Source organism: Metarhizium album (assembly GCF_000804445.1).
Source record: "Metarhizium album ARSEF 1941 chromosome Unknown scaffold_7, whole genome shotgun sequence".
Lineage (NCBI taxonomy): Eukaryota > Fungi > Ascomycota > Sordariomycetes > Hypocreales > Clavicipitaceae > Metarhizium > Metarhizium album.
In genome coordinates this window covers 79011-101225 of record NW_024467581.1, presented here as the reverse complement: position 1 = coordinate 101225, position 22215 = coordinate 79011, and the positions used below count along the sequence as shown (strand labels likewise).

General features: G+C 57.2%; 6 protein-coding genes across 6 annotated transcripts; 1 reads left to right on the top strand and 5 right to left on the bottom strand.

The window, feature by feature from the left end:
• Positions 1–3116: 3116 nt before the first annotated feature.
• MAM_03500 (LtrA) lies at positions 3117–4516 on the top strand (the record flags this gene model as incomplete). The annotated part of the gene is made up of 2 exons (XM_040822299.1): positions 3117–3270; positions 3339–4516. 2 exons carry the CDS (start codon positions 3117–3119, stop codon positions 4514–4516), a joined length of 1332 nt encoding a protein of 443 aa, XP_040679442.1.
• Positions 4517–4696: 180 nt separating this feature from the next.
• MAM_03499 (exo-beta-D-glucosaminidase) lies at positions 4697–7360 on the bottom strand (the record flags this gene model as incomplete). The annotated part of the gene is made up of 1 exon (XM_040822298.1): positions 4697–7360. One exon carries the CDS (start codon positions 7358–7360, stop codon positions 4697–4699), a length of 2664 nt encoding a protein of 887 aa, XP_040679441.1.
• A 1834-nt stretch (positions 7361–9194) lies between these two features.
• MAM_03498 (neutral alpha-glucosidase ab precursor) lies at positions 9195–11741 on the bottom strand (the record flags this gene model as incomplete). The annotated part of the gene is made up of 1 exon (XM_040822297.1): positions 9195–11741. One exon carries the CDS (start codon positions 11739–11741, stop codon positions 9195–9197), a length of 2547 nt encoding a protein of 848 aa, XP_040679440.1.
• A 766-nt stretch (positions 11742–12507) lies between these two features.
• Positions 12508–14133, bottom strand: MAM_03497 (alpha-N-acetylgalactosaminidase; the record flags this gene model as incomplete). Its single annotated transcript, XM_040822296.1, has 1 exon — positions 12508–14133. One exon carries the CDS (start codon positions 14131–14133, stop codon positions 12508–12510), a length of 1626 nt encoding a protein of 541 aa, XP_040679439.1.
• A 1706-nt stretch (positions 14134–15839) lies between these two features.
• On the bottom strand, positions 15840–17641 carry MAM_03496 (Major facilitator superfamily domain, general substrate transporter; the record flags this gene model as incomplete). Its single annotated transcript, XM_040822295.1, has 2 exons — positions 15840–16325; positions 16700–17641. 2 exons carry the CDS (start codon positions 17639–17641, stop codon positions 15840–15842), a joined length of 1428 nt encoding a protein of 475 aa, XP_040679438.1.
• A 2597-nt stretch (positions 17642–20238) lies between these two features.
• MAM_03495 (Amino acid transporter, transmembrane) lies at positions 20239–21765 on the bottom strand (the record flags this gene model as incomplete). Its single annotated transcript, XM_040822294.1, has 2 exons — positions 20239–20298; positions 20380–21765. 2 exons carry the CDS (start codon positions 21763–21765, stop codon positions 20239–20241), a joined length of 1446 nt encoding a protein of 481 aa, XP_040679437.1.
• Positions 21766–22215: the final 450 nt, after the last annotated feature.

Below are 22215 nucleotides of genomic sequence, written 5' to 3'. Positions count from 1 at the left end.
ACTGCAAACTACAACGTCATGGTGCCTTCGGCAGTGGCTTTTCCATTGGCCACTTTGTAAGGCTTGTCTCGGCAAAGATGGACTTGTTTCTCCCTAGTGCGGATTTGCGTTGTGCTACGAACGCGTGCGCCCGGTCGAGACGAGACGAGTGTCAAGATGCTGTCATGGATGTGCTATCACACTATGTGGTGTTGTTATTTGCTTTTCAACTCCGTATAACCCACGGACGTGTGATGCAGCTTGACATCCCGGCGCGTTCCAGGTTTCGTCTCTCTCTTTCTGGCAGACCTTGTCACCTTGGTAGGCTCGCCTCGGCGGACGAAATCATCCCATCCCCCAGCGTTGCGACATGAGACAGGACCAAGAGTTGTTCTGCCTCGCCGTCTTGTGTGCATCGTCCACTGCAGCGTCCCTGTTCTCTCGCTTGTTCTCAACGTCCCGGCAGATCATCCCACCGTCAACATTTGTTATCCCATCCCCTCCCGGAAAGGGAGGGCGAGATGCAACCTCTGATACACCCATGCTGGCCTGGCCATCTGTTTTCCAACGATATAAAGGCCTGAACTCGTGACCAACATGGCAGGGGCAAGTAGACTTGACGTGCACACTGCATAGTACATACCCTGCACCCCTGTTTTTACTCAATGGAGCCGCTCACTGGGCAACCAGCATCGTCCTGTCTGTGGAATACGGAGGTGACCCTGCGTCGTTTAGTCTCGCCTATGGGCCCGGAGACGCGGATGGGCGATGGACGAGGGGTGAGGGACATTGGACTCATCTCGGCATGGCCTTGGTGTTTCCACCCCCTTGAAATTGCACCTTGGTGTCTGCCTTGTGACGCCTTTCCGCGCTCTTTCATCCTCGGCCACGTGCGACAAGTCAACTTACAATGTAGAGCTCCACCGCCGCAGCTGGTGAACATGAGCATGCAAGTCCCGCAGAAAGCAAGCCCATTTGACCTGGTCGTCTTGAACGACACTTGCAATGCCCTCCAATCAAAGTCGGTCGCTACCTAGACAGCGCTGTACATTTCGTGTTATCCAAAAAGAATGTGTGTTCACTCAACTTGGACCCGTTGGCACCGAGGGAATTCATCAAAGAGGGTGGTTGCATTTCAGTCGCGAAAATGGAAAGGCGCCCGGTTTGGATGTTGACTGATAGATTATAGGGTGCCTGTCGGGAACGTCAAGAGATTTGCGTCTGGTAGCGACAGTCTCCTGTCCTTTCACGTACTTGTTGCTTGTCTCTGCATCTCGCTTACACGGGGCCATCTCTCATATCTCATGTCCTCAAATATCTGCGGGTAGCCGACGGAACAAGCTTCAATGGCCCCAATCCTGGGACCATGCGCGTCCCTTGATGACCAAATCATCGGCTACAAGTCCGGATGTAAGGAATAGACAGGGAACATCTGGGGGTCGTGGGCGCCTTCAACGTTGCGCATGAACTATTAAATTACTCCATGTAATCATGTGTTGCAGCACCAACAACGCCTTGATTGATCCCCGGCGTGATAAACCTCATGCAGTTGCCTCTTCGATACGGGGATCTACAAGGTCCAAGGAAGACTGTCTATCCATTCTTCCCGTTGTCATCACTGCCAACCGCACTCCGCATCAACATTCCGGGAAACTACTCCCTACCTGCAGACTGATCACCCCTTCGCAACTTTCGGTAGCGACCCGTGCCTGACCTTTTCCTGACACTTCCAATACCACTTCTTCCCTGCCTAGGCCGTATCGTTGTCTTCTGCCTTCTACATTCAGATCGCGATAAGCCTTCATCGCCTTGGGAACATTTGCTTGAGGCGCATGCCAAGAAGCGCGTGACTGTTTTAGCAGCTGTTGATGAGTCAGAGGACCAGGGGCATCCTTCCATATAACACAGTTACTAAGAGAGAACCGCTCGCTTGTCGCGGCATCGTGGAGTGTTTATGCCACTTTCGTCATACTATCACGGGGAGCATTAGTTCCTGCAATACCAAGGGCAGGTTCTGAGGGCCTTCTCTTTCTGTTAACCACCACTACAGGTTGTGCTCCTCGGGTGCAAATTCCGAATAGGCCAGCTCCTATTGGCTTATGTCGTCGATACCGTCCTCGTCGCTACCGTCCTCGTCGCTGGCGCCATGCTCCAAAGCCCTTGTTTAGAACGAGTCCACATCTCGTACCATGATGAACGCGTCAATCCAGATCAACTGCCAGCTCCGAGGAGCGTTGGCGGATGGTTTGCAAGCTGTTTCCCATGTTGTTTTGGCTCCGGTTCGGCATTGTCGCGGCATGTCCACGTAAGCCAGCGGTGGCGTGTTTATTCTCCGACGCGGAGCTCCGCAGGCCTGAACAGTTCAGTTCGTTCTTGCCGTTCAGCCCCGAGTCCGCCGGTCCACGGCTGAAACATGAACGCTGGCCAAATTATCAGATCAAACGTCCGAGAGCCATGCTGAGCTCCGAGGGAGAGTCTGGGGGCGGCTATCCTGGGTGGAATCTACCTGGCCATCTACTTTCCTTGGTCATGGAAGATGAATGGCATATCCAGCGGGTCGCAACTTCCTTTCCTCAAACTCATGGGGGACGCTCCCCCCATAAATACATGCACTAGACTCCTGTATCCACTACCCCCACGTCATCGCTCGCCTACAACATGCCAAGATGGTGCTTGCCTCGTTCAACTTTGAACCCAAAGGCTCGCGTTACGTAAGAAATCCTGAGCTTATTCCTTCCGCCTGCCCGCATCCTCGGTGCTCTCCTCCATCCCAGCTTACAAAGTACCATGCGTTTGCGTTTCTTCTCCTTGCCCTCGCATGACGAGCACCGCCCACCGCTCGGGCGTTTCCAGGACTGCCAGGCATCACATGCTAAGAGTCTGGAACGGCATGCATGTCTCGGGAATCTCAGCCAGCTAAAGCTCGGCGTCAGCCCCATTAGCTTGGGAGCTTGAGCCCCTGATTAGCTTGTCGCCGCGACCGATTCAACAACGAGTCCAGTCATTTTGGCAAAGACGCCGTTTTGCCCGACGCCGTTTCGTCCATCATTCCTCGAAGCTCCCGACTTCAATGTTCCTTCGTCCTGCCAGAGCCTTGAGGCGCTGCGTACGCTGGCACCACCACCACCCACGCGACGATGAATTGCAACCAACTCCAAGAGAGCGCCAAACCTCAGCGATACGTAGTCAAGCGACCAAAGGCCCTTCAATGGTTCTACAACGGCCAGGTATACAAGGAGAGCCACGAGGAGAGACAGGCAGGCCGATTCGAACTGTTCCTCGATCTGCTGTGTAAGACCAACGCCGCTTCCACCATGCATCTTCAAATTCATTCCGCTGACTCTGGCCAACCCTGCCAGACGTCGCCATTGTCGCCAATTTTAGCGACGATCTTGCCGAGTCCCCAAATGGCGCCCATCTCGCCAAGTACATTCTCATTTTCGCCCCGGCATGGCACATTTGGGCTGATCTGCGAGAGATCATGAATTCCTACTATACGGACGATCTGCTGCAGCGGCTTGTCATTCTCTGGGTCATGGCCCTCCTGGTCCTCTACGCCAACAACGCAAGGGAGGCAAACGTCGACATCGCCGCCATGCGGACGACCGCGGCTGCCTACGTAGTCGCTCGGTTTTCCACCATGTGCGTGTTTGTCATCAGCTCCTTTGCCAGCTACCAACATCGTGCCCAAGCCCGCATCCTCGCAGGTTTCATGTGCGTTGGCCTGTTCATTACCATCCCACTCTTCTTCGAATCCGTGAGCATCCGTGGGAAAGCTGCCGTCGTGGCCGTCATGATTGCCTATCAGGAGGCGACGTGGTCCATTACTCTCAGTCCTTGGATCAAGCGCCGCCTCAAGCTTACATACAGCACTGCCGTTGACATTGCCCACGAGATTGACCGCATGGCCGCCTTCTTCATCATCATCCTCGGCGAGTTCATGTACAGCGTCATTGTCGGCGACCCGGCCGGCATTGGTCTGACAGCAGGCTACGCAAAAGCCGTGTGCACTCTGGTCATTGCCTTTTGCATCAACTGGATCTACGTCAGCGGCGACGGCAGTCTACAGGCCACGCATCCAATCCGCCGGTCTGCTTGGACGGCGTTTGGCTTTTTCCTGCTGCACTTGCCGCTGTCGGCGTCATTTCTGATCGGCGGTCACATTTGCGCCGTCAGCACGAGGTTGCACGAATTCGAACAGGGGCAGCGCTGGCTGCTCGGTGGCGGACTGGGTGTGGGCTTGTTTTGTCTCTGGATCTACGCGCAGCTGTTTCGCACGCATGACGAAGACTGTCTGATGCTGCCCAAGCAGGCTCGCATAGGTATGCGCCTGCTCATAGCTGTGATGCTCGTCGTCCTCCCAGAGACGCACGGTCACTTGACGGCCACGGAGTTTATGCTGGTTTTCATGTCATTATTCGCGATCCTGACTGTCTGGGAAACAATTGGCGGCTTGATGAAGGGTGCCCGTCTCTTTGAGCCGTGGACCGACAGGCATGCGCCTGCGGAGGGAGACTCCAGCGAGGCATTGACCTAGGTCACTTATTCGTCGGCTGGTTGACGGAACACCACGCCTTCAAAAAGAATCGAGATGGACCTCGAGACGCATTGGTCGATTTTTATACCCGAGGTGCCAATATATCTATCTACAATACATTTTGTGGGACTTTTAGCATCACTGGGATTCATTTCTTCTTAATCGTCTGCCATGCTGCATTTACAGCATCACTTGTGAAGCCTCGACATTTCCTCCGTTCACGAGCACCTGTGTCCCCCGCCCGTCCGCGTTCACCATCAGTGCCAGCTTCTCCCATGGCCACAGTGTGATGTAGTTGTCTGACCAGAAGACGGGGTTGACGTCCTCGCCGGCCTCGTCGACAAGGTTCAGACGGATAAAGAATGCAGGAACACGCGACTTGTTCTCGAGAACAAGGGAGTGGGCGCTGCCATTCTTGGACGCCGTGACGGACAACTTGGCCGTCTTCATCTTGCTGAGGGCACCGTAGTCGGAGAATTCGGTCACGGGGGTGTGGTACCATGTTGAGTTGGACCAGTTCAGCGCATCTTTCGACTTGGCCAGCCAGTACACATTTCGGCTGAGAGCCTGGCCGTTGTGGTCCGACAAGATGAGACGCAAGAAAGCAACGTCTGTGATGTTGTCCGAACCGGATATCTTGGCGGCCTTGCCGGACTTGTTGGGAGTGGTGTCGACAGTGACGGAATCCTTGGAGACGGACTCGCCGTCCAGCCCAATTAGATCGATAGCAATAGTGCGCCTGCCCTTTCTGTCGAGGCTGTGGTTGATGATCCACGCCTCCTCGCGGACATAGTCGTATGCAACGTGTTCCAGTCGGGACCCGACCTTGGTGCCAAAGTACGAGCCGGCCGGGTGCAGGTAGTGGTCGAACAGGTTCCAATGCAAGCTGGGCCAGGCATTGTTCAGCATCCAGTAGATGGTGCCCGTGGCTGGGCGGTCCTGGCTCTGCCGAGCAGAGTAGGCCTCGAACTGTGGGCGGGTGGACTCGTAGTCCATGAGCTCAGTCTTGAACATGTAGTCACGCAGAGACGTAGGTTTGCCGTAGCGCCTGGCCAAGGCCTCGTTGTAGATGGTGCGCCTGCGGAATGCAGAAGTATTGGTTGACATGTGGACAAATTTGGCGTCGGGCTTCATCCAGAGGTCCTCCATCTCCTCTTGGGTCATGAACTTTTTGAGACTGCTGATTGCGGGCGTTCCGACTCCAGCGCCGAGCTCGGAGCCGAATCCAAAGGCGGCACCTAGACGGTCCTCGGATGGTTCCGTGTCGTACCAGTAGTTGGGCGGCACCCAGTCGTAAGGTCCGCTCATTTTCATGCCCGAGGGGCCGAGAAGAGCGGGAAAGCCTCGCTTGGATGCGGATGCGATGATAGGGGTCTGCCAGTAACTATCCTTGAGGGTATCGACGTACATGTCGGTGGCGCGGTCGTCGGGCCAAGAGTCGCTGCCGAGCAGGAATCCAAGGAGGCAGGGGTGTGTCTGCATCATGGCGGCCTCGTGCCGCATCGCGGACTTTGCTGTCTCGTAGTCATTGTCGGTCCAGGGGATGTTGGGGCTGATGTCGGCGTTGTGACTCCAGGCCTCCCACTTGGAACAGCAAACGAAGCCGGCAAGGATCATCATGCCGGCCTCATCGGCCATTCGGTACAGCTCCGGATGTTCCATCATGCCTTCCAGACGGATAGTGTTGAGACCCATGTCGTGGGAGTATCTCATAATATCGGCCCACCGCTTGTCATGCCAGCGGAAGAACATGTCCGGGCTATATCCGGCGCCAAGAACCCGGAACGGATAGCCGTTGACGGTGAACATGGTGTCGTTGTGGCTGTTGAGGGCCGCGGTGACGGTTCGAATGCCAAATGTTTCCTCTGCAACGTCGGAGGTTTCGTTGGCGACCCTCAACGTGAGCCGGGCCTTGTACAAGGGCTGGCCGCCCCAGGACCTGGGCCACCATATCTTTGGCGTCTCGACGTGGTGAGGAACCTCGACAAGCTTGGTCTGCTTGGGCTCTAGGGTGAGAGACGTCGTTTGGGACGCGGCAATGCAGCCGGACGCCTCGGAAAGGACCGAAGTCGCATCCACCTGGACTGGGTGGTCCTTGAGATTCTGCACCTTTGCGCGGACGCTCACTCTGGCGGGACTAGACTTGACGGGAATCTCAATGTCGACGGACACGCTCACGGGCCCCAGTGCCACGGGCCCGGTCTGCTTGACCGTCATGTCCCTCCAGATACCGGTTCCGTTGTCAGGCGCGCGGGGACTCCAGTCAACAAAGGTATAAATAAGGTCGTGGTTGTGGTCTGAGGGGTACACGTTGACGGCGAGGGCATTCCGGCCGCCCACAAGACTGGTGATGTCGTAGCTATGGCCACCGAAAGAGCCTGCCTGTTGCTCTCTATCTGCGACCTGGTTTCCGTTGAGGAAGATGTCGGCCCGGGCAGTGATGCCGTTGGTCTGGAGGAAATAGTGCTGCTGGCCGTTATTTAAAGAGAGCGAGAACTCGTTCCGGTAGACCCAAGGGTCGCGGAATTGGCCCCAGTCCACCGTGGACAGATTATCCGAGAACCACAGGGAGTCGTCTTGGTACATGCCCGCCGCGATCATGCACCCCATGGTAGTGCATCGAGATTGATTGGCGTGGTACCATGATGAGGTGTCGACGCCCGGCTGAGACAGCGAGGCCAGGTCTTTGCCCGCCGAGGACGACGATTGGAAATGCCAGCTAGGAATCACGCCGACCTGGCCGGCCTTGGAGGTCAACGGGCTCGTGGCGGAAGCAGAGACACCGGCGGTAGCTAGCACAAGGGCCACTGCGCCTCGGACTGCGGTGACTTTGCACATTGTCATTGGGAATGAGTCGAGAGCGGTAGGGGAGCGGCAGCGACGCACCGGAAAGCTCGACCAGAAGTATCACCGTGGATGAAGCCACGAAGCTGGCCCGGCCGGCTCAAGTACCCAACTACGTAAGGTGCCAGCGGGCCGTCAAGGGCCTCGGGCTGGCTCGTCTCGTCTCGTCTCGTCTCGACGACGGGCTGCAGTGTTGCACCGCGGCGACATGGTGTCGGGTTGAAGCGGTTTCCAGCGAGTCCGACTTGGAGGGCCGAGAACGGCAGGCAAAGACGGGACGGGAGGATGGACGGAAATGGACGGAAAAGAGTTCAATAAATAAAGCCAGACAAGGCCAATCAAAGCAGAACAATCAATTACGGAGCGCTGCTCTGCAGCTGGGGGGAGACATTGAGGTCTATGATGAAATCGATTCGCCTTGATTACATGATGCAATCGTGCCCGTCCCACTTCAGATGTGGTGAGGGCATTGCTACTAGCCGAACCATCTAAAGTGGGGCGGGCACGATTAGTGTTGAGCAGCGGCAGGTGCAGCAAGGCGGCAAGGCAGCCAGGCTCGGACCGGTGGCCGCTTGACCCGACGGTTAGGCCAAAAGGGTACTTGAGTACTCCGTACGTACGCAGTACTGAGCAAGTAATCTGGCACTGTACAGGTTGCTGCGCGCACCACGTTTATCCATTGCATCTACGGAGTATTGACGGGCATAGGCCAAACCTTCATAAATTCTTCGTCTACAAAGATGGAAGTTCGCTTTCTTAAAAGCTTGAATGAAATTGCTGCAACACAGTATAAGTGCGTAACACCTTTCTTCCTCTTCTTGGCGGTGTTTGTACTCCGTACCGACGGCAGTTAAAAATTAAGGTTGCCCCCAACTTCGTGAATCACACCCTGATTGGCGGCTAACCGTGCCTGCTGGCTGACTGACTCAAGCACAGCTCCCCGCCCCCGCCTCGCCATTTCACCGCCACGTGCCATCTTTCTCTCTCGACAGGCTCAAAGACTTTGATGTTGTCCATGCCAGGTAATTTTAACGGGCGGACAAGGTCATCCTTCATTTGAGCAGTTGGCCTCATGTCTGGCTCGCAGCGACCACCTTAGTATGCAATCCGCAGCTTGCATTGTTCTTCTTCTCCGTCACTGACTCCGAGCCGACGCCAAATCCGCGCACCGAGCGTTGCATCAGTCAACCTTGCTCGTCAATTGCTCTCGCACAACTCCTTACTTCTACACGGGTGTCTCCTGCTTGCCGGAGCGGCGTGGATGGCACTAGGCCTTGGGTGGTCGGCCTCCTCGGCTCCTGCAAGCGACTTGAACATCCAGGGTGAATTCGTGACGATCAAAAACGAGCATCTGGCTGCAAATTTTCAACATGAATTGCATCCATACAGACACGGGAAACATGGTACAGCATCACCGTAATGTAAGATGTCAGCGCCTGCTATCCCGATCGCAACAATTTCCTTGACGGCAACGATGCACACTCTCTATATTGCTTCTCAACATCCAAGTAAACCGCTGCTGGGGTGCTACCTTGAATGGTCATCGCAGCAACACGTGCAAGGTGTACCTACAATTTCTGGAGGTTGTTCACGACCAGTTTATCTCTGCAATCATGAACGAGGTGCGGAACTATCGAGCCTGTCCGCAGTTCAACATCAGAGCATGGTTCACTTCTACGAATCCAAGAGGGCCAAGACCCGTTTGTTCCGGGGCAATTTGTTTTCGATGAGGACTTTACGTCTCTTAGCCAAGACCTTTTCTTTTCTGCATGGTTTGATCATTCCCTAGTCTGTGTCCATGATTACCAAAGGATAAATCCCCTTTAAATCCCCTTTACCGCCGACTTAGTTCAAATTGTTGTCGGCCTTGCTGGTCCGTCTTGAGGGCTCGAACCTGCATATCATCCTCTGACACAACACTTCTCAAATCCCCAGCAGGAAGGATCGCGACAAGTGTCTTCCAAGGAGCAACGAACCCCGATTTCTCGTCTCGGGTGAACTTGACACGCACTTGAGATTCTGTAGCATTGAACGAAATGGTATACTTGGAAATCTTAACCTTGCAAACGGCCGACACACCATCATCCTCACGCCACTCGAACACATACCAATCGTTTGCACCCTTCCCCGGCGGAGGGAAAATTTCCACAGCGCGGTAGTCATCCAAGGGTAAACCGGCCACATTCTCCTTTTCCCCGGGTGAGAGGACTTGGACGTCTCGGCCGATTGGAATGGCGGTGCCGACTTTGGCAAGGACTGGGATACCAGCCCCGTGCCATTCAGCATCTATCGTAATCCACTGACCAGGTGGGAAATGCTGGTATGGCGCATTTAGATTCAAGAATCCTTCATCGGAATCGGTTTGTTTTGGCAGATATACTCGGGCTTGGCTCGCCCCCGGCTCGTAAACACCTCCAACAAGGATGGAATCGCCAAGCCAGTATTGACACTCGCCATCCATCATCTCGGGAGTCCAAATTTCGGGGTCCGACTCGTATCCCCAACCCGTCCACCTCTGCGGTGGTATGGCCGTTTGGTGACTTGACAACATGAGCGAGTACAAATACGGTATCATTTCATATCGGCGTTTGATCGCTTTTCTGACAAGGTGTGTGATTGACGGATGCATCCATGGCTCGATGACGTCGCCAACGTTATTGTCATCCCCCGTCTTGAAGCAGTTGATGGCAAACCGGGGGGAGTAGACGCCGAGTTGCACCCATCGAAGCAACAGCTCCGGAGACGGTTGCGGCCCTTCGAATCCACCGATGTCATGGCCATAGCACTGCATCAGACACATGCCCGCCGTGAGCGACAGTGCATTTGCGCCCTTCATTCCTGGCCAACTCGTCATATTGTCACCACTCCAGGAGCTACACGCATATCTCATCGTGCCAGCCGTGGCGCCTCGAGTAAGCACAAACGGTCGACTGTCTGGATCAGCCTCGAGCAGGGCATCGTGCGAAGCCTTGCCGTGGAGCTCCGTGTGCAAACTGCGTCCCCAGAGGCCGATGCTTCGACGTTCCTCGAGACCCTCTGGCACTGCAAGGGAGGGCTGATCAAGAGCACACTGCCAGCTATCGTCGGCAATGGCGTACTCGTTATTGTCGTTCCAAATACAGTCGATGCCTTCCTCCCGAAGTTTCTTGACCCCATTGACCCACCACCCAAACCCAGCGGCTGAGGTGAAGTCGATGTGGCCGCCCTCGTCACTTTCACCACCACCGGCACTCCAAAGTCGGGCGACGGCTGTGGTCTTGGTGTGCGGATCGGTGAACAAGGCACCCGCGTTCTTTAGCTTCTGATACTCTGGGTGGCTGGCCAAAACGTAGGGCTTGACATTCGCGATCAGCCGCATACCGAGCTTGTGGTGTTCCTGAATCCATCCCCTGGGGTCTGGAAAGCGGTGTCGGTTCCACGTGAACACATTTCTCGTCTTGGGCTCCCGTTCTGCCACAGTGTATCCCGACGACATCTGATGGGCAGAGCAGGGAATGTCGTGTTCCCTCATCTTCCGAGCCAGTCGGAGAAGTGCTTCAGATGCAGGTGGATCGTCGAGCATGGAATACTTCATGCCCCCGGACAGATAGCCGAATGCCCATCGAGGGACCAGCAACGGATAGCCAGCAAACTCGGCATATGTCGTGACAACGTCTTTCAGAGTCTTGCCGACAATCACAACCTCTTCCAGGCCGCCATAGTCCTGTCGATACACCTTGTAGCGTCCCCACATGCCGTCCATTTCGGCACCAACAGAGTACTCCCCCCGTCCATGACTGGTTGAAAAGAGGCCAACACAACCGGCGGGAGTCGCGTTGATGAGGAGCGGAATGTGCTTGTACAATGGGTCCGTCCTATAGACGTCATATCCGAAGCTGTCGGTGGCAGACAGCTCGAATCGCCTACCTGACAAGTTCATGGGGGCCGCCTTTTCACCGAGACCGACGTGCAGAGTTCCACGCTTGTAGCGGGAGTAATGTGCAATGCCGTCCCCGTCCACCACGTAGGATCGGTCAGGAAGATCAGTATGCAGCGGCTCGTCCGAGTCGACGTATGAGATGCTGACAAGTGGTGAGGATCTGCTCCAGTCAACGCTGGCAACGACCTCTCCAGTGCGAATCTCTTTGCTTTTACCGCCGCTCCCGACCGAGGTGCCAGCCCGCAGCGCCTGCTGTCCCGAGGTTGGGATTACGACACTGGGGTGAGGGGGCAGAGGATGCGACTCTGATGAAAAGGTCGTCCGGAATACATTGGATCCGATGAGTTCAAAGCCAAAGGCAAACGGCAACTCGTGACTGGTAGATTCCAGCCGTACACCGGGCGCCGTGCTGGAGGCACTGACATTCTTCCAGAGCGAAGGAACCCGCTCCCGCCGAGGCATTGTCAATAACGCTGAAGGCGGCGGGCTGTGTGCAGACGGCAAGTTTCTCACGACGACCACACTCCCTGACTTGAGCAACATCTCGGTCTATCCTAGTCAATGCTAGCAGCTACCATGGACGTTTTCCCCCGCCCCGAGGCAATGAGAATGAGCCCATCTCTGGTCCGTGGCAGACCCCATGTCGAAACCGGATCCACCGCCTGGCCTGTCGAGCACAAACAAAACCACCCAAGGCCGGGAATTGACGCACATGTCCGACTGTGGAGAGTGTTTTCTACCAGGGTCATGAACCGCACACAAACCATGGAGGACTTGGGGCTCACCTAGAAGCGCCCAGCAAGGTTACACAGCGTCCCTTCGTGCCAGACTTCCTCCCCCACGGCAGCGAAACTGCTCAAGCGCGAAGAGCAGCTGGTTGCTGTTGAACGTCCCAGAAATGAACCAGAGGGTCGGCTTTCGGAGCATCAATCGCGCCGAGCTGGGCTTGGGTTTGCAAGACACGCGAGCAAGGGCGACTTACACGACCGTCTATGGCGCTAGTACTTCACATGCACGTCACACACAGGGTCAGGGTCCCCAATCATGACAAGAATCAGAATCAGAATCAGAATCGGAATCAGAATTAGAATCAGCGCTCCGCGACCTCCACCACTACGCGAGTGTTCTACCGAGTAGTGAGCGGCTGGCTAGCGACAAGGCGAGAATACAGACGAAAGAAAAGAAAGAAGAACAGGGGGCCGGGTCATTTTGTACGTCCACGGCGTCCCTACCAGCCGCCGAGCTCGATGCCGGCGGGCAGAACAAAGATCTGCTCGTTGAGGAGGTAGCCGCAGCCCTCGGTGGTGACGCTGCCGTCGGCGCCCTCGGTCAGGCACTTGCCCGAGACGTTGTTGACGAGGTTGCCCGACGTCTTGTACGTCCACGGGTGGTGGTGGCAGCTGTTCTTGCGGGTGACGACGGTGCCTTCGAGCTCGACGAGGCAGTCGCGCGGACGGAGCAGGCTGTAGATGTGGCCGTCGGAGCGGACGCGCCAGACCTGGCTGTCGTAGCCGTTGCAGACGGCCCACCTGACGTAGCCCGAGGGGTCGTCGGTCAGGCAGTTGAAGGTGTTTGCGTTGTAGATGTGGCCGGTGGGGGTGATGACGCTGGCGCTGCGGAGGCGGTAGACGGCGGTGCCGTGAGGCGGCACGTTGGTGACGTTGAGGAAGCGCAGGTAGACGGGGAGGAAGGAGACCTCGCCGGTCCAGAGGTCGGTGACGCGCACGTTGCCGTTGCCCGTGAGCTTGGGGGTGATGCCGGTGCGGAACCACGAGACGTTGAGGCTGGCGAAGGTGTCGCCGCGGTTGAAGACGGTGATGAGGCGCTCCTCGTTCTCGAGGTTCTTGGCGAGCACGTCCCAGTTCGAGTCGCGGCTGACGAGGGTGGCGGGCTGGGCCAGGTCGTCCTGGTCGGCCGCGATGAGGTCCTTGTTGGTGAGGAAGGCGAGCGTGTCGGGGTCGAGCCTGGGCACGTCGGCGCTGAAGAGGAGCGGCGACGACATGCTGCACCACAGCGCGAACTGGGTCTTCCGCTCCTCCAGGCTCAGCGATGGGTGGTCGGGGAGGAGGACGTCGGGGTCGAGGTAGAAGCCGGGCCGCTGGAAGTGGCCCAGGCGCAGGCTCTGGTCGAAGCTGTGCATGATGCTCTTCCACGCGCTGCCGTCGCCGTACGTGGCCACGTCGGCCGAGTGGCGCGCGAGCTGGCTGTACTCGGAGGCCCAGGCCACGGCGCGGTACCAGTCGGTCAGGTTCCTCCGGTAGGCGAAGTAGGCCGGCGCCGAGCTGGAAAGGGCCATGATGGCCGTCTCCTTGCGGTCGACGGAGGCCTGGCGGATCACCTTGGGCCAGCGGTTAAAGATGTCGTGGTACGTCTCCTCGGTGTCGTCGCGCATGTTGCACCCGTCCAGCTTGACGTAGTAGAAGCCCTGGTCCATGAAGTCGTCGACGTCCCTCTTCTCGTAGTTGAAGGAGCCGGGGTTCTTGCCGCACGTCATGCTGCCGGCGTCGGCGTGTATGCCGGAGATGAAGCCCGTCATGTTCAAGTACTCGGTGAGCCACTTGAGACCCGTGGGGAACTTGTCGGGATCCGCGACCAGGGAGCCGTTGATGCCTCGCTCCGGGAGCGACCAGCCCTCGTCGAGATTGATACGATTGTACCCGGCTTGCAGGAGCCCGTTCCTGGCCATGGAGTTGGCCGTCTCGACGAGGAGGGTCTCGTTGACGTTGGTCGTGTAGCGCGCCCAGCTGTTGAAGCCCATGGGAGGCTGGTTGAAGAAGATGGGCGGCGGCTCCCTGTTCATGGCCCAGGAAGAGGCCGCCAGGCTCGCAAACGCCACGGCTGCGCGTGCCTTCATGACGGGCTGTGCGGTGCTTCGACGGTATCGGAGAATGGGTGCTGCGGTAAGCAATCCAAAGTCGCGGGCCGTCGAGGGCACTTATAAGATGGTCTCGCCGTGTTCACCAGCCGGCTGTGCTGTCCAGTGTTCCAAGGAAGAGAGAGGGAGGAAGGGGGGCGGAGGGAGAGAGGTTTTCATGTAGACACCGAGTCACAACAGAAAAGCCCCAAACATGCACGAGTTGGCGTGACGCCTCGACACTTGGAGGCTTGGGTAGTCGACCGAGCAAAGGTTGATAGCCGCGATTTCTCCTAGTCGGCATGGTTGCAGAGCACGGTCACGGCCCGTCGTTGAGAAAGTTCACAAGGCAAAGCTCCGCCGGTCCGCGTGTCGAGATGGTGAAGAATAAAGGCCAGAGTTGGCGGCCAGTAGTCAAACTTGTTTGCGTCAGAGACTCGGCATTAGCGGTGGCGCCTTGTGCTCCAAAGGCCGGCTCGAGCATCTTGGGCAGTGGGCCTGGCGCGGAGAATAAGTTGGGGTGCAGTGCAGTGTTGTCCCTGAACTGGCTCTTGGGTTGTTTGGACGGCCCGTGTCACGTCACGATTCCGGGCGTCGCAGACGTCTCTCCTCTCCGGCTTGCCGGTCGAGGGCGGCCGGGACTGTCTGTGCAACAGTGCAGCAGACGCGACGCTGCTCAGGTTGATGGCTCTTGCTTTGTCAGTCTCCGAAGGACGAGCTCTTATTGAGTCCGCGGTTGATGATGCTGAGCCGGTATCCTTGCGGAGGGGAGAGCGTGCCATCGCATGGCATCGCATCCGGCTGCGTCTGCGCCATGCAGATCCTGACGGACACGTGCTGAAACGTGGTAGCAAAACAGCTGCGTCGGTACACTCTGCAGTTGGTAATTCAAAAGTGTGGCCGCCGAGAGGATATCAGTCCATGTGCTCAAAGCGGCATGCAGGTCTCGTCTTCTTTTTTTCTTTTCTTTTCTTTCCCTTCTTTTTCTTGTCGCCTCGTTGCTTCAAAAGCGGGGCGACAAGGGTCAAGCTCTCCGCGTGCGCGTCCCGGGCCGCTCCCTCCCGTTGCTGAAAAGAGATTGGCTGCTGCTGCTTCGCTTCTCTCCTTGCGGCAAGTGGCAAGTTCGGGTTCCGTCGGCAAAAGTGAATGAGCCGGCCTTGACGTGGCCGCCACGAGGCTCAACAAGCGTCAGCCGGATCGTGTTTCTAAACTGACGCGACGCTGACGCTTGCACGCACTGGGCGAGGTACTGGATGGTGCGCGATTGTGCGCAGCCACGCTGTTCTTGCCAGCCCGGCAAACTTTGGCTGTGCCTGGCCGTCTTCAACCCAGCCAGCCAGCCAGCCGAGTTTGTCCTCGTCCATAGGTTGTCGTAGCTGGCTGCTCTGCTGCAAATCAAGCTACTCTGGCTGCTGTGCCACCGCGGGAGAGCAGGCGTGCTTCTTGGAGGAACATTGGGCCGGCACGGCATGGACTGGGTCGCGGGACTGCGCTGAAGCTCCACGGCGGTAGACCTGACGCGTGGCCGAGTCGAGTACTACGAGGGTCCCATCTTCTCTTCTCCTGGCCGGAAAACGACCGAATATATTGTACATGTAGCGAGTATGCAGGCGTCTCTGACAACCGCGCGCGTCTCGTGCAACAGCTGCACGCGCGCCAGCCACAAACACCCGCGGCAGCAGTGGCATCGCCCGTCTTTCTCCTCCTCAGACAAGGTACCTGAAGCCCTTGCGCATGTGGAGATTCTCGTCCGTCTTCTCCACGTGCCCGTCCTCGGTGCCCCTGTTGCCCTCGCCGGCGCCCTGCCTCGTCTCGGCCGTCTCCTCCTCCTCCAGCCGCCGGTTGAGGCGGACCAGCATCGTCCTCAGGATCCAGCAGCCGGCCATGGTGACGCCAAACATGGACAGCACGATGCCGTAGCTCTTGCGGAATCCGTCGTCCTTGAGGGCCCAGACGTACGACCCGGCCACGTTGCCCAGCTGGCTGAAGGCGTTGATGAGGGCGATGGCGACGGCTCGCTTCGCCGGCGGGCGGGGGAAGGTTGAGCTGATCCACGAGTAGAAGACGATGAAGCCGGCGTAGGAGCCGGCCTGCAGGAAGAGCGCGAGGTAGCGGGCGGCGACGTTGAGCGTGGACATGCTGATGACGAAGCCGACGATGCCCATGACGATGGGGCCGACAATGTGCCAGAACTAGACGAGGGCGAATGTTAGTGACGGGCTTGGACACTGGGCAGAGGCTTTGTTTGTTATTGTTAGTAAGGGGGGGCAAAGGGAAGAAGGGGGGGGAGTCTATCCTGCGTGCCTTTTCCTGCGTTTGATCGGCGTGCCAGGCGTTGGTGAGGGAGACGACGCATGAGAATACCCAGGGAGGCGAGCTCATGAGCAGAGTAGGCACGTATCCGAAGCCCAGAGTGCCTGTAAGGGTAGGCTGATGAGGCCTGTTAGCTCGTGTGTCGGCGTGGAAGACGAGAAAAAAGGGGGGGGAGTAGGGTCGTCTCCAACTTGTGTCGGCGTGGAGGACGAGAAAAAAGGGGGGGGGAGTAGGGTTTGCCGGGACGACCTACGAAGAAGGCGTTGAAGGACAAGCCGACGACGTAAGCGGTAAAAGTGAGCATCATGACGTAAATCTTGGGGTCGGTCAAGGACATGACGAGACCGTCAAAGATACCCTGATCAGCAGGGTCGGCGTCGGCCTCGCCGACATCCTCAAACATGCGCAACTGGGCGACGGCCCTCTCTTCGTCGGTGAAGCCGCGCGCGTTGTGAGGCAGGTCGGGCAGGATGAAGACGGCGACGACGGCAATGGACATGGTGGCGGCCCCCTCGATCCAGAACAGCCACCGCCAGGCGGCGTGGCCCAAGACGCCCTGCATGTTGGACAGCACGCCGGCGCCGACGAGGGCCGAGAAGGCGTTGGAGATGAGGTTGCCGGCAAAGAGGATGGCGTTTCTCGTCGTCAGCTCGCGGCGCGTGTACCACTTGGACAGGATCAAGAGCGCGCCGGGCAAGAAGGCGGCCTCGATGAAGCCGAGGAAGAATCGGATCACGGCCATGCCGGCAAAGTCCTTGGCGTTGCCCGAGAGCGTCGAGACGAGGCCCCAGAGGAGCATGGAGCAGGCGATGTACAGGGACGGCCGCTGGATGCGGTTGATGAACATGTTTGACGGGACCTGCATGAGGATGTAGCCCACGTACAGGATGCTGAGGCACGTGGCGTACTGTGTGTCGTCCAGCTTGAGGTCTTCCTGGAGGCCCTTGAGGCGCGCCGACGCGATGTTGTTGCGATCGAGGTAGTTCATGATGTAGATGAGCACAAAGAGGCCGCAGCGGGCGTCGAGCTTGCGCTTCAGCCTCTTCTCAACGGCGGCCCGTCGACCCGGGTCCATGTTGGGAAGCCGGGGCACTCGCGACTCGGGTCTGCCATGTTCGACGTTTGCCTCTCCGTCCTCGTCAATGGCCATGGCTGCGTGAGCCGCAGGCGCAGGGGCGATTCCATCTCCAGACATGGTTTGGATGGCTGCGTGCAAAACGGGGACAAACACGTGCGTCAGGCGCGAGCCACGGCAGATGGGAAGGGGGCGGCAGAGGGGCAGAGTTATACTATCCTGGAACCTGACGAGGCCGAGAACAGCCTGAAGAGAGTTGCAGCCTCGGTGCTGTTCATCCCGTCGCGGTTCTCTCGCCGGCGCCAGAGCTGCCGAGTCGAAAGCAAGGGGGCCGGGGCCAAGAACAGGGGAGGAAGAGAAGAGCACTCCGCGCGATGCCGCTTCTCCCCACTCTTTCCCCCAGAACGACCATGGACGCCGCCGATTCTTCCCCTCCTTCTTCTCCGCCGGCAGATGAGAAGCAGGGCAGCCAGTCTTGTCGTGCGAGGGTGAGGGTGTGGTGTTGGCGCGCACCACTCGCTTGTCCGTCTCCCGTTCTCGTGTACTTGCCCGACCGCGTCATCCTCAAGGAGACCAACTGCGCCGCGGGACGAGAAGAGACTTGTTAGAATCCCGCATCCTGCATCTGCATACTCTGTGCTACGGAGGAGCCAGGCTCTCTCTCCGCACGGGCGTTGGAAAACCCGGGATCTCTCTCGGTTTCGCCATGGACAAGATTCTTGGCTCACGTCTCATAACAAGACCTGTACTCGGGCCAAGATGTTTTCAATTTATTGCCTTGTTTCACCTTGTAGCAAACACGGGCAAATGAGCAAAGCCCGTCGGCATTTCTCCTCGTCCACGTCGCCGCCATCGGCAACTGACCATTGCTTCCATGTCTCACCAACACGCCCGCAGCGGCTTGATCAGTAAAACGGTCCGCTGGTCCTGGTCCCCATCCGCCGTTGCGCCACTCCGTGTTCCACGGCGGCAGAGGACTGCTGATGAGCCTCAACAAGTTGTCCGCCATGGTGCTGGGCTGGCCCTTCGGCCAAGGTGTGGCCATGTGGGGATCGTGGGCGGCACTTGACTCGTGAGATGGGTCGTTATGAATCTGCAACGTGGCTGCCTTGTAGTAGGGTCTCGGCGGGCAAGGTAATAATAGAGCTTCAGCTTGGTTGTCCCCCGGGGAGGCCGGGACATCACCTCGGCGAGTGTAGACCGAACAAGGGGCATCTAAACGCATGCATCGGACTTCTAAAAAGGATATCAAGCTGATGCAAATCAAGCTCGGTATTTCTATATATATTTCTGTGCTAGTGTAGGGTACATTTCTTCTAGTCACAGAGACTAGTCACCAAGAGTAACTAACTATATGCCCGCATTGTTCTGTCATTCTCTACCCACCCGCCATTCTGTACGACCACGGAAGAGGCCACCGACGCCCTCGGCGCGTAGCAAGCCAGCGAGGGACGCGTCATCCCATGGCTGTGAAGCCGCACAGACATGAGCCACAATGAATTTGTACGAGCGGAGCGTCTATCTGAACTTGGACTAGTGCTATATTCTCGTGTGGAATTCCCATGTGTGCGTTTGTTCGATTTGCGAATCTCAAGAAGAAGCTCTTCCTCGCACTGATTCTCGTCCCGGCCCCAGTGTCGGACGACTCGCCGTCGTGAGACTCGAATGCGAGCAACAACGCCTTCTTTGTCTTCTTTGTAGGGTCTCAGGTCTGCATGCCTGCAGGGACTTTCCTAATTGGGAATGCCAATGCGAGACCGGCCGGCCGGCGAGACGGCGAGACGAGACACGGCCGCCGGCCCCGGCCGACCACGACACCGCCGCGTCCCGACGCCTTCTCTGCTGGTCGGCAGTCTCACCGCGCAAGCGCAGGCATGGGAGCGTCTTGAGCTTCGTCATCGCCCGGCTTCACCGTCCTGCATGCACCGACGTCCTTCTGGCCACATGCCAGATACCTACCGCAGACCTGGCACGCGGCTAGGGACACTTCGAAGCCTGCTCAGTCATCCGCGCGGCCATGCTCTCTCAGACCCGGCTGCCCTGCCCTGGCAGCTAATCGGCTCCCCTCACGCCTGACACGTCATGACGGTGTCCAGGCCCGGGCATTGGTGGTGACACTCGTGACAGGAGGCCAGTCGGCGTTCCCAGAGCCCAGCTAGGTTAGTCCCAGCTTCCTTCGGACTAGAGAGTGACTTGAGAGAGAGAGTGACGGCTTGTTGATTCATGGCTCGGCAGAGGGGGTTTGAATGGCTTCATGGGCCGTGTGCACCATCTGCTTCGGGGCCACCAACACGCAACAACAGAACCATGAAATAATCTACCAAAAATTTTCAGCTTGGTCTCTGCCTACTCAAATAGATAAAGCTGGGTCTGCGCCGGTCGTCTCTCAGCCACGACTACTCCGTAGGCACTAACACTCCCATATGCATGCATGCGTCCACGGCGAATACGTCAGTGTCGCACCGCACAGTTTAAAGCTGCTTCTGGCATCACTGGCATCAAAACCCAGCTTCACGTTTTACTTCATCGAGCCTAGCCTATGTACACATCCAGGGCGGTACCTTTACCGCTACTGCGCATAGAAAGTCACTCGCTGGTCCGCTTTGGCTTCTTCGACGCTCCGTGAATGCGCCTTCTGTGGACAATGCAGCCGCGTACGTATTCCATTGTCCACCCTTCATGATATAACAAGAAAAAACAAAATCATTCGCTTTCATTTATGCAATTGGTCCGCAAGAAAAGACTCCCCTGGTCCTGCCCGACCGAAACGCCAAGACCTAATGGGAACAAGTTAGCACAGATGCTTCATCACAAGGGGAAAGAAACAACATCAAACAACAGCAAGGCGGCCAACGTACAATGTCGTCGATACTGGCGTATGTGCCGCAGACCAAAACCACGATTCCGATGACGAAGCAAGCCGCATTGGCAATGGATCGCAAGATGTTTGCCTTGGAATACCAGGGGCCGTCCTTGAGAAGCTTGAACCACATCCACGCGGGTAGGTAAAATGTGAAGCCGGAGATGAAGAGTGACGACGAAATCGACAGCAGATCATTGAAGAATGGAATCACCTCGGCAATAATAAACGCAGCGAGGGTGATGGCGCTAATGACGGCAAACCAAGTTGCCCAGCCCTTGGGTGTGTTGATGAAGCGGGTGATTGAGTCCTTGTAAATTCGGCCGTGGATGTATCGCCCAATCACGGTGGTGTTGATCGAGCCGGAAATGAAGATGACGGGCAGAGCAACGCCAAAAGCAATCTTGGAAATTGTGTGACCGGCAGAGAGCAGTGACGGGGACTTGACGTCAACACCAACAAACGAGTACACGAGGGCACCAGTTATGGTATAGATGAAGATCTCAATAAGACCGAGCGCCCAGATGGACTTGGGATAGTCCTCCGGGGTGTGCATTTCATCCATAAAGGAGAACTGGCACATGGAAAAACTATAGGCGAAGCAGATGTTGGTGATGGCGATGAATCCCTCCGCAAAGGTAAGTCCCTCCTTGGGCCAAGCCGACCAGGCCACCGCGGACAGGCCGCCGTCGATCTGGGCGGCCCTCACACCCGTGGCAATAATCGTGATGCCAATGGCCAAAAGAATGGAAACGAAATCGACGTAGCCCAGAATAGCCACCTCGGCAAACGAAGGCGGAATGGCAAGCAGAAGTAGGATGATGGCGGAGACGACTCCAAAGACGACCGAGCAAGCTCCATTCTCTGTCAAGTTGAGAAATGCAATGGTGCCGGTTAAGCAATGCGATCCGACAAGAAAAGTCAGCTGCAAAACAAACATGGCGCCCACGACTTCGTATCCCCAGCGGCCAGCCAGCAATCGTCCGGCGTCTGCATAGTGAGCAACTTCGGGATAGGCAAGTTTGACCTTTCCGACGATATCAGAGGTGTAGATGGCGATGAGGCCGAGACCGATACAGCAAATGACACCGGCAACCATGCCGAGAGAGGCGAAGGCCGCGGGCAAACTCAGAGAGCCGAGCGCAATGGCCTCGACGATGAGAACAATGGTCAGGCGCTTCCATCCCAGACGGTTGAAGTGGGCGGCGCCCTGGGCAGTCTTTTGCTTCTCCAGGTCGGATCGTCTCTCCTCGAAATCTGTCACCTCGCCCTCGATGGGACCGCTCAGGACGTTATCTGAAGGGGTGTGATCGGAGCTGGAAGAATCCTTCTCCTTCTTGACCTGCGTGGAGAGAGCGTGATCCTGTGCGACTGGGTCCGACATGATGGGTGTAGCCTCTGTCGGGTCTTGGGGATCGTGAATGTGATGTGTATAGAAATCTGTCCAGCTGGGGATGGTGAGATTTAAAAATACCCTGGCGGCCGTTGACAATTCGCGAGGAAAATGTCAACACGGGCGTTGGCTGGCCAAAGGCTGTCCCGGTCAGCTCGGTCTGACACAGTCAGGCGAAGTTGACCTTTTAGTAGGAGAGATCAACCAGAGGAATAGAGGCGAGGGAAGGAAACTAGGAACCGGGTAACTAGAACCTGAGAAGTAGGAGCGAAATAACGGAAAATAGAAAAGAAGAAAGGAAAGATGTGGGATGGGGGGAGGAAAATGTGGGAAGGCGCCAAGAGGGAAGAGGAGAGGTTAAAAAAGAAATGGGCCGCACCCCGAGATAAGAGGGACAATTGAGCAAGGGCCACGAGAGAGGACTATTGTGAATCAATGCTG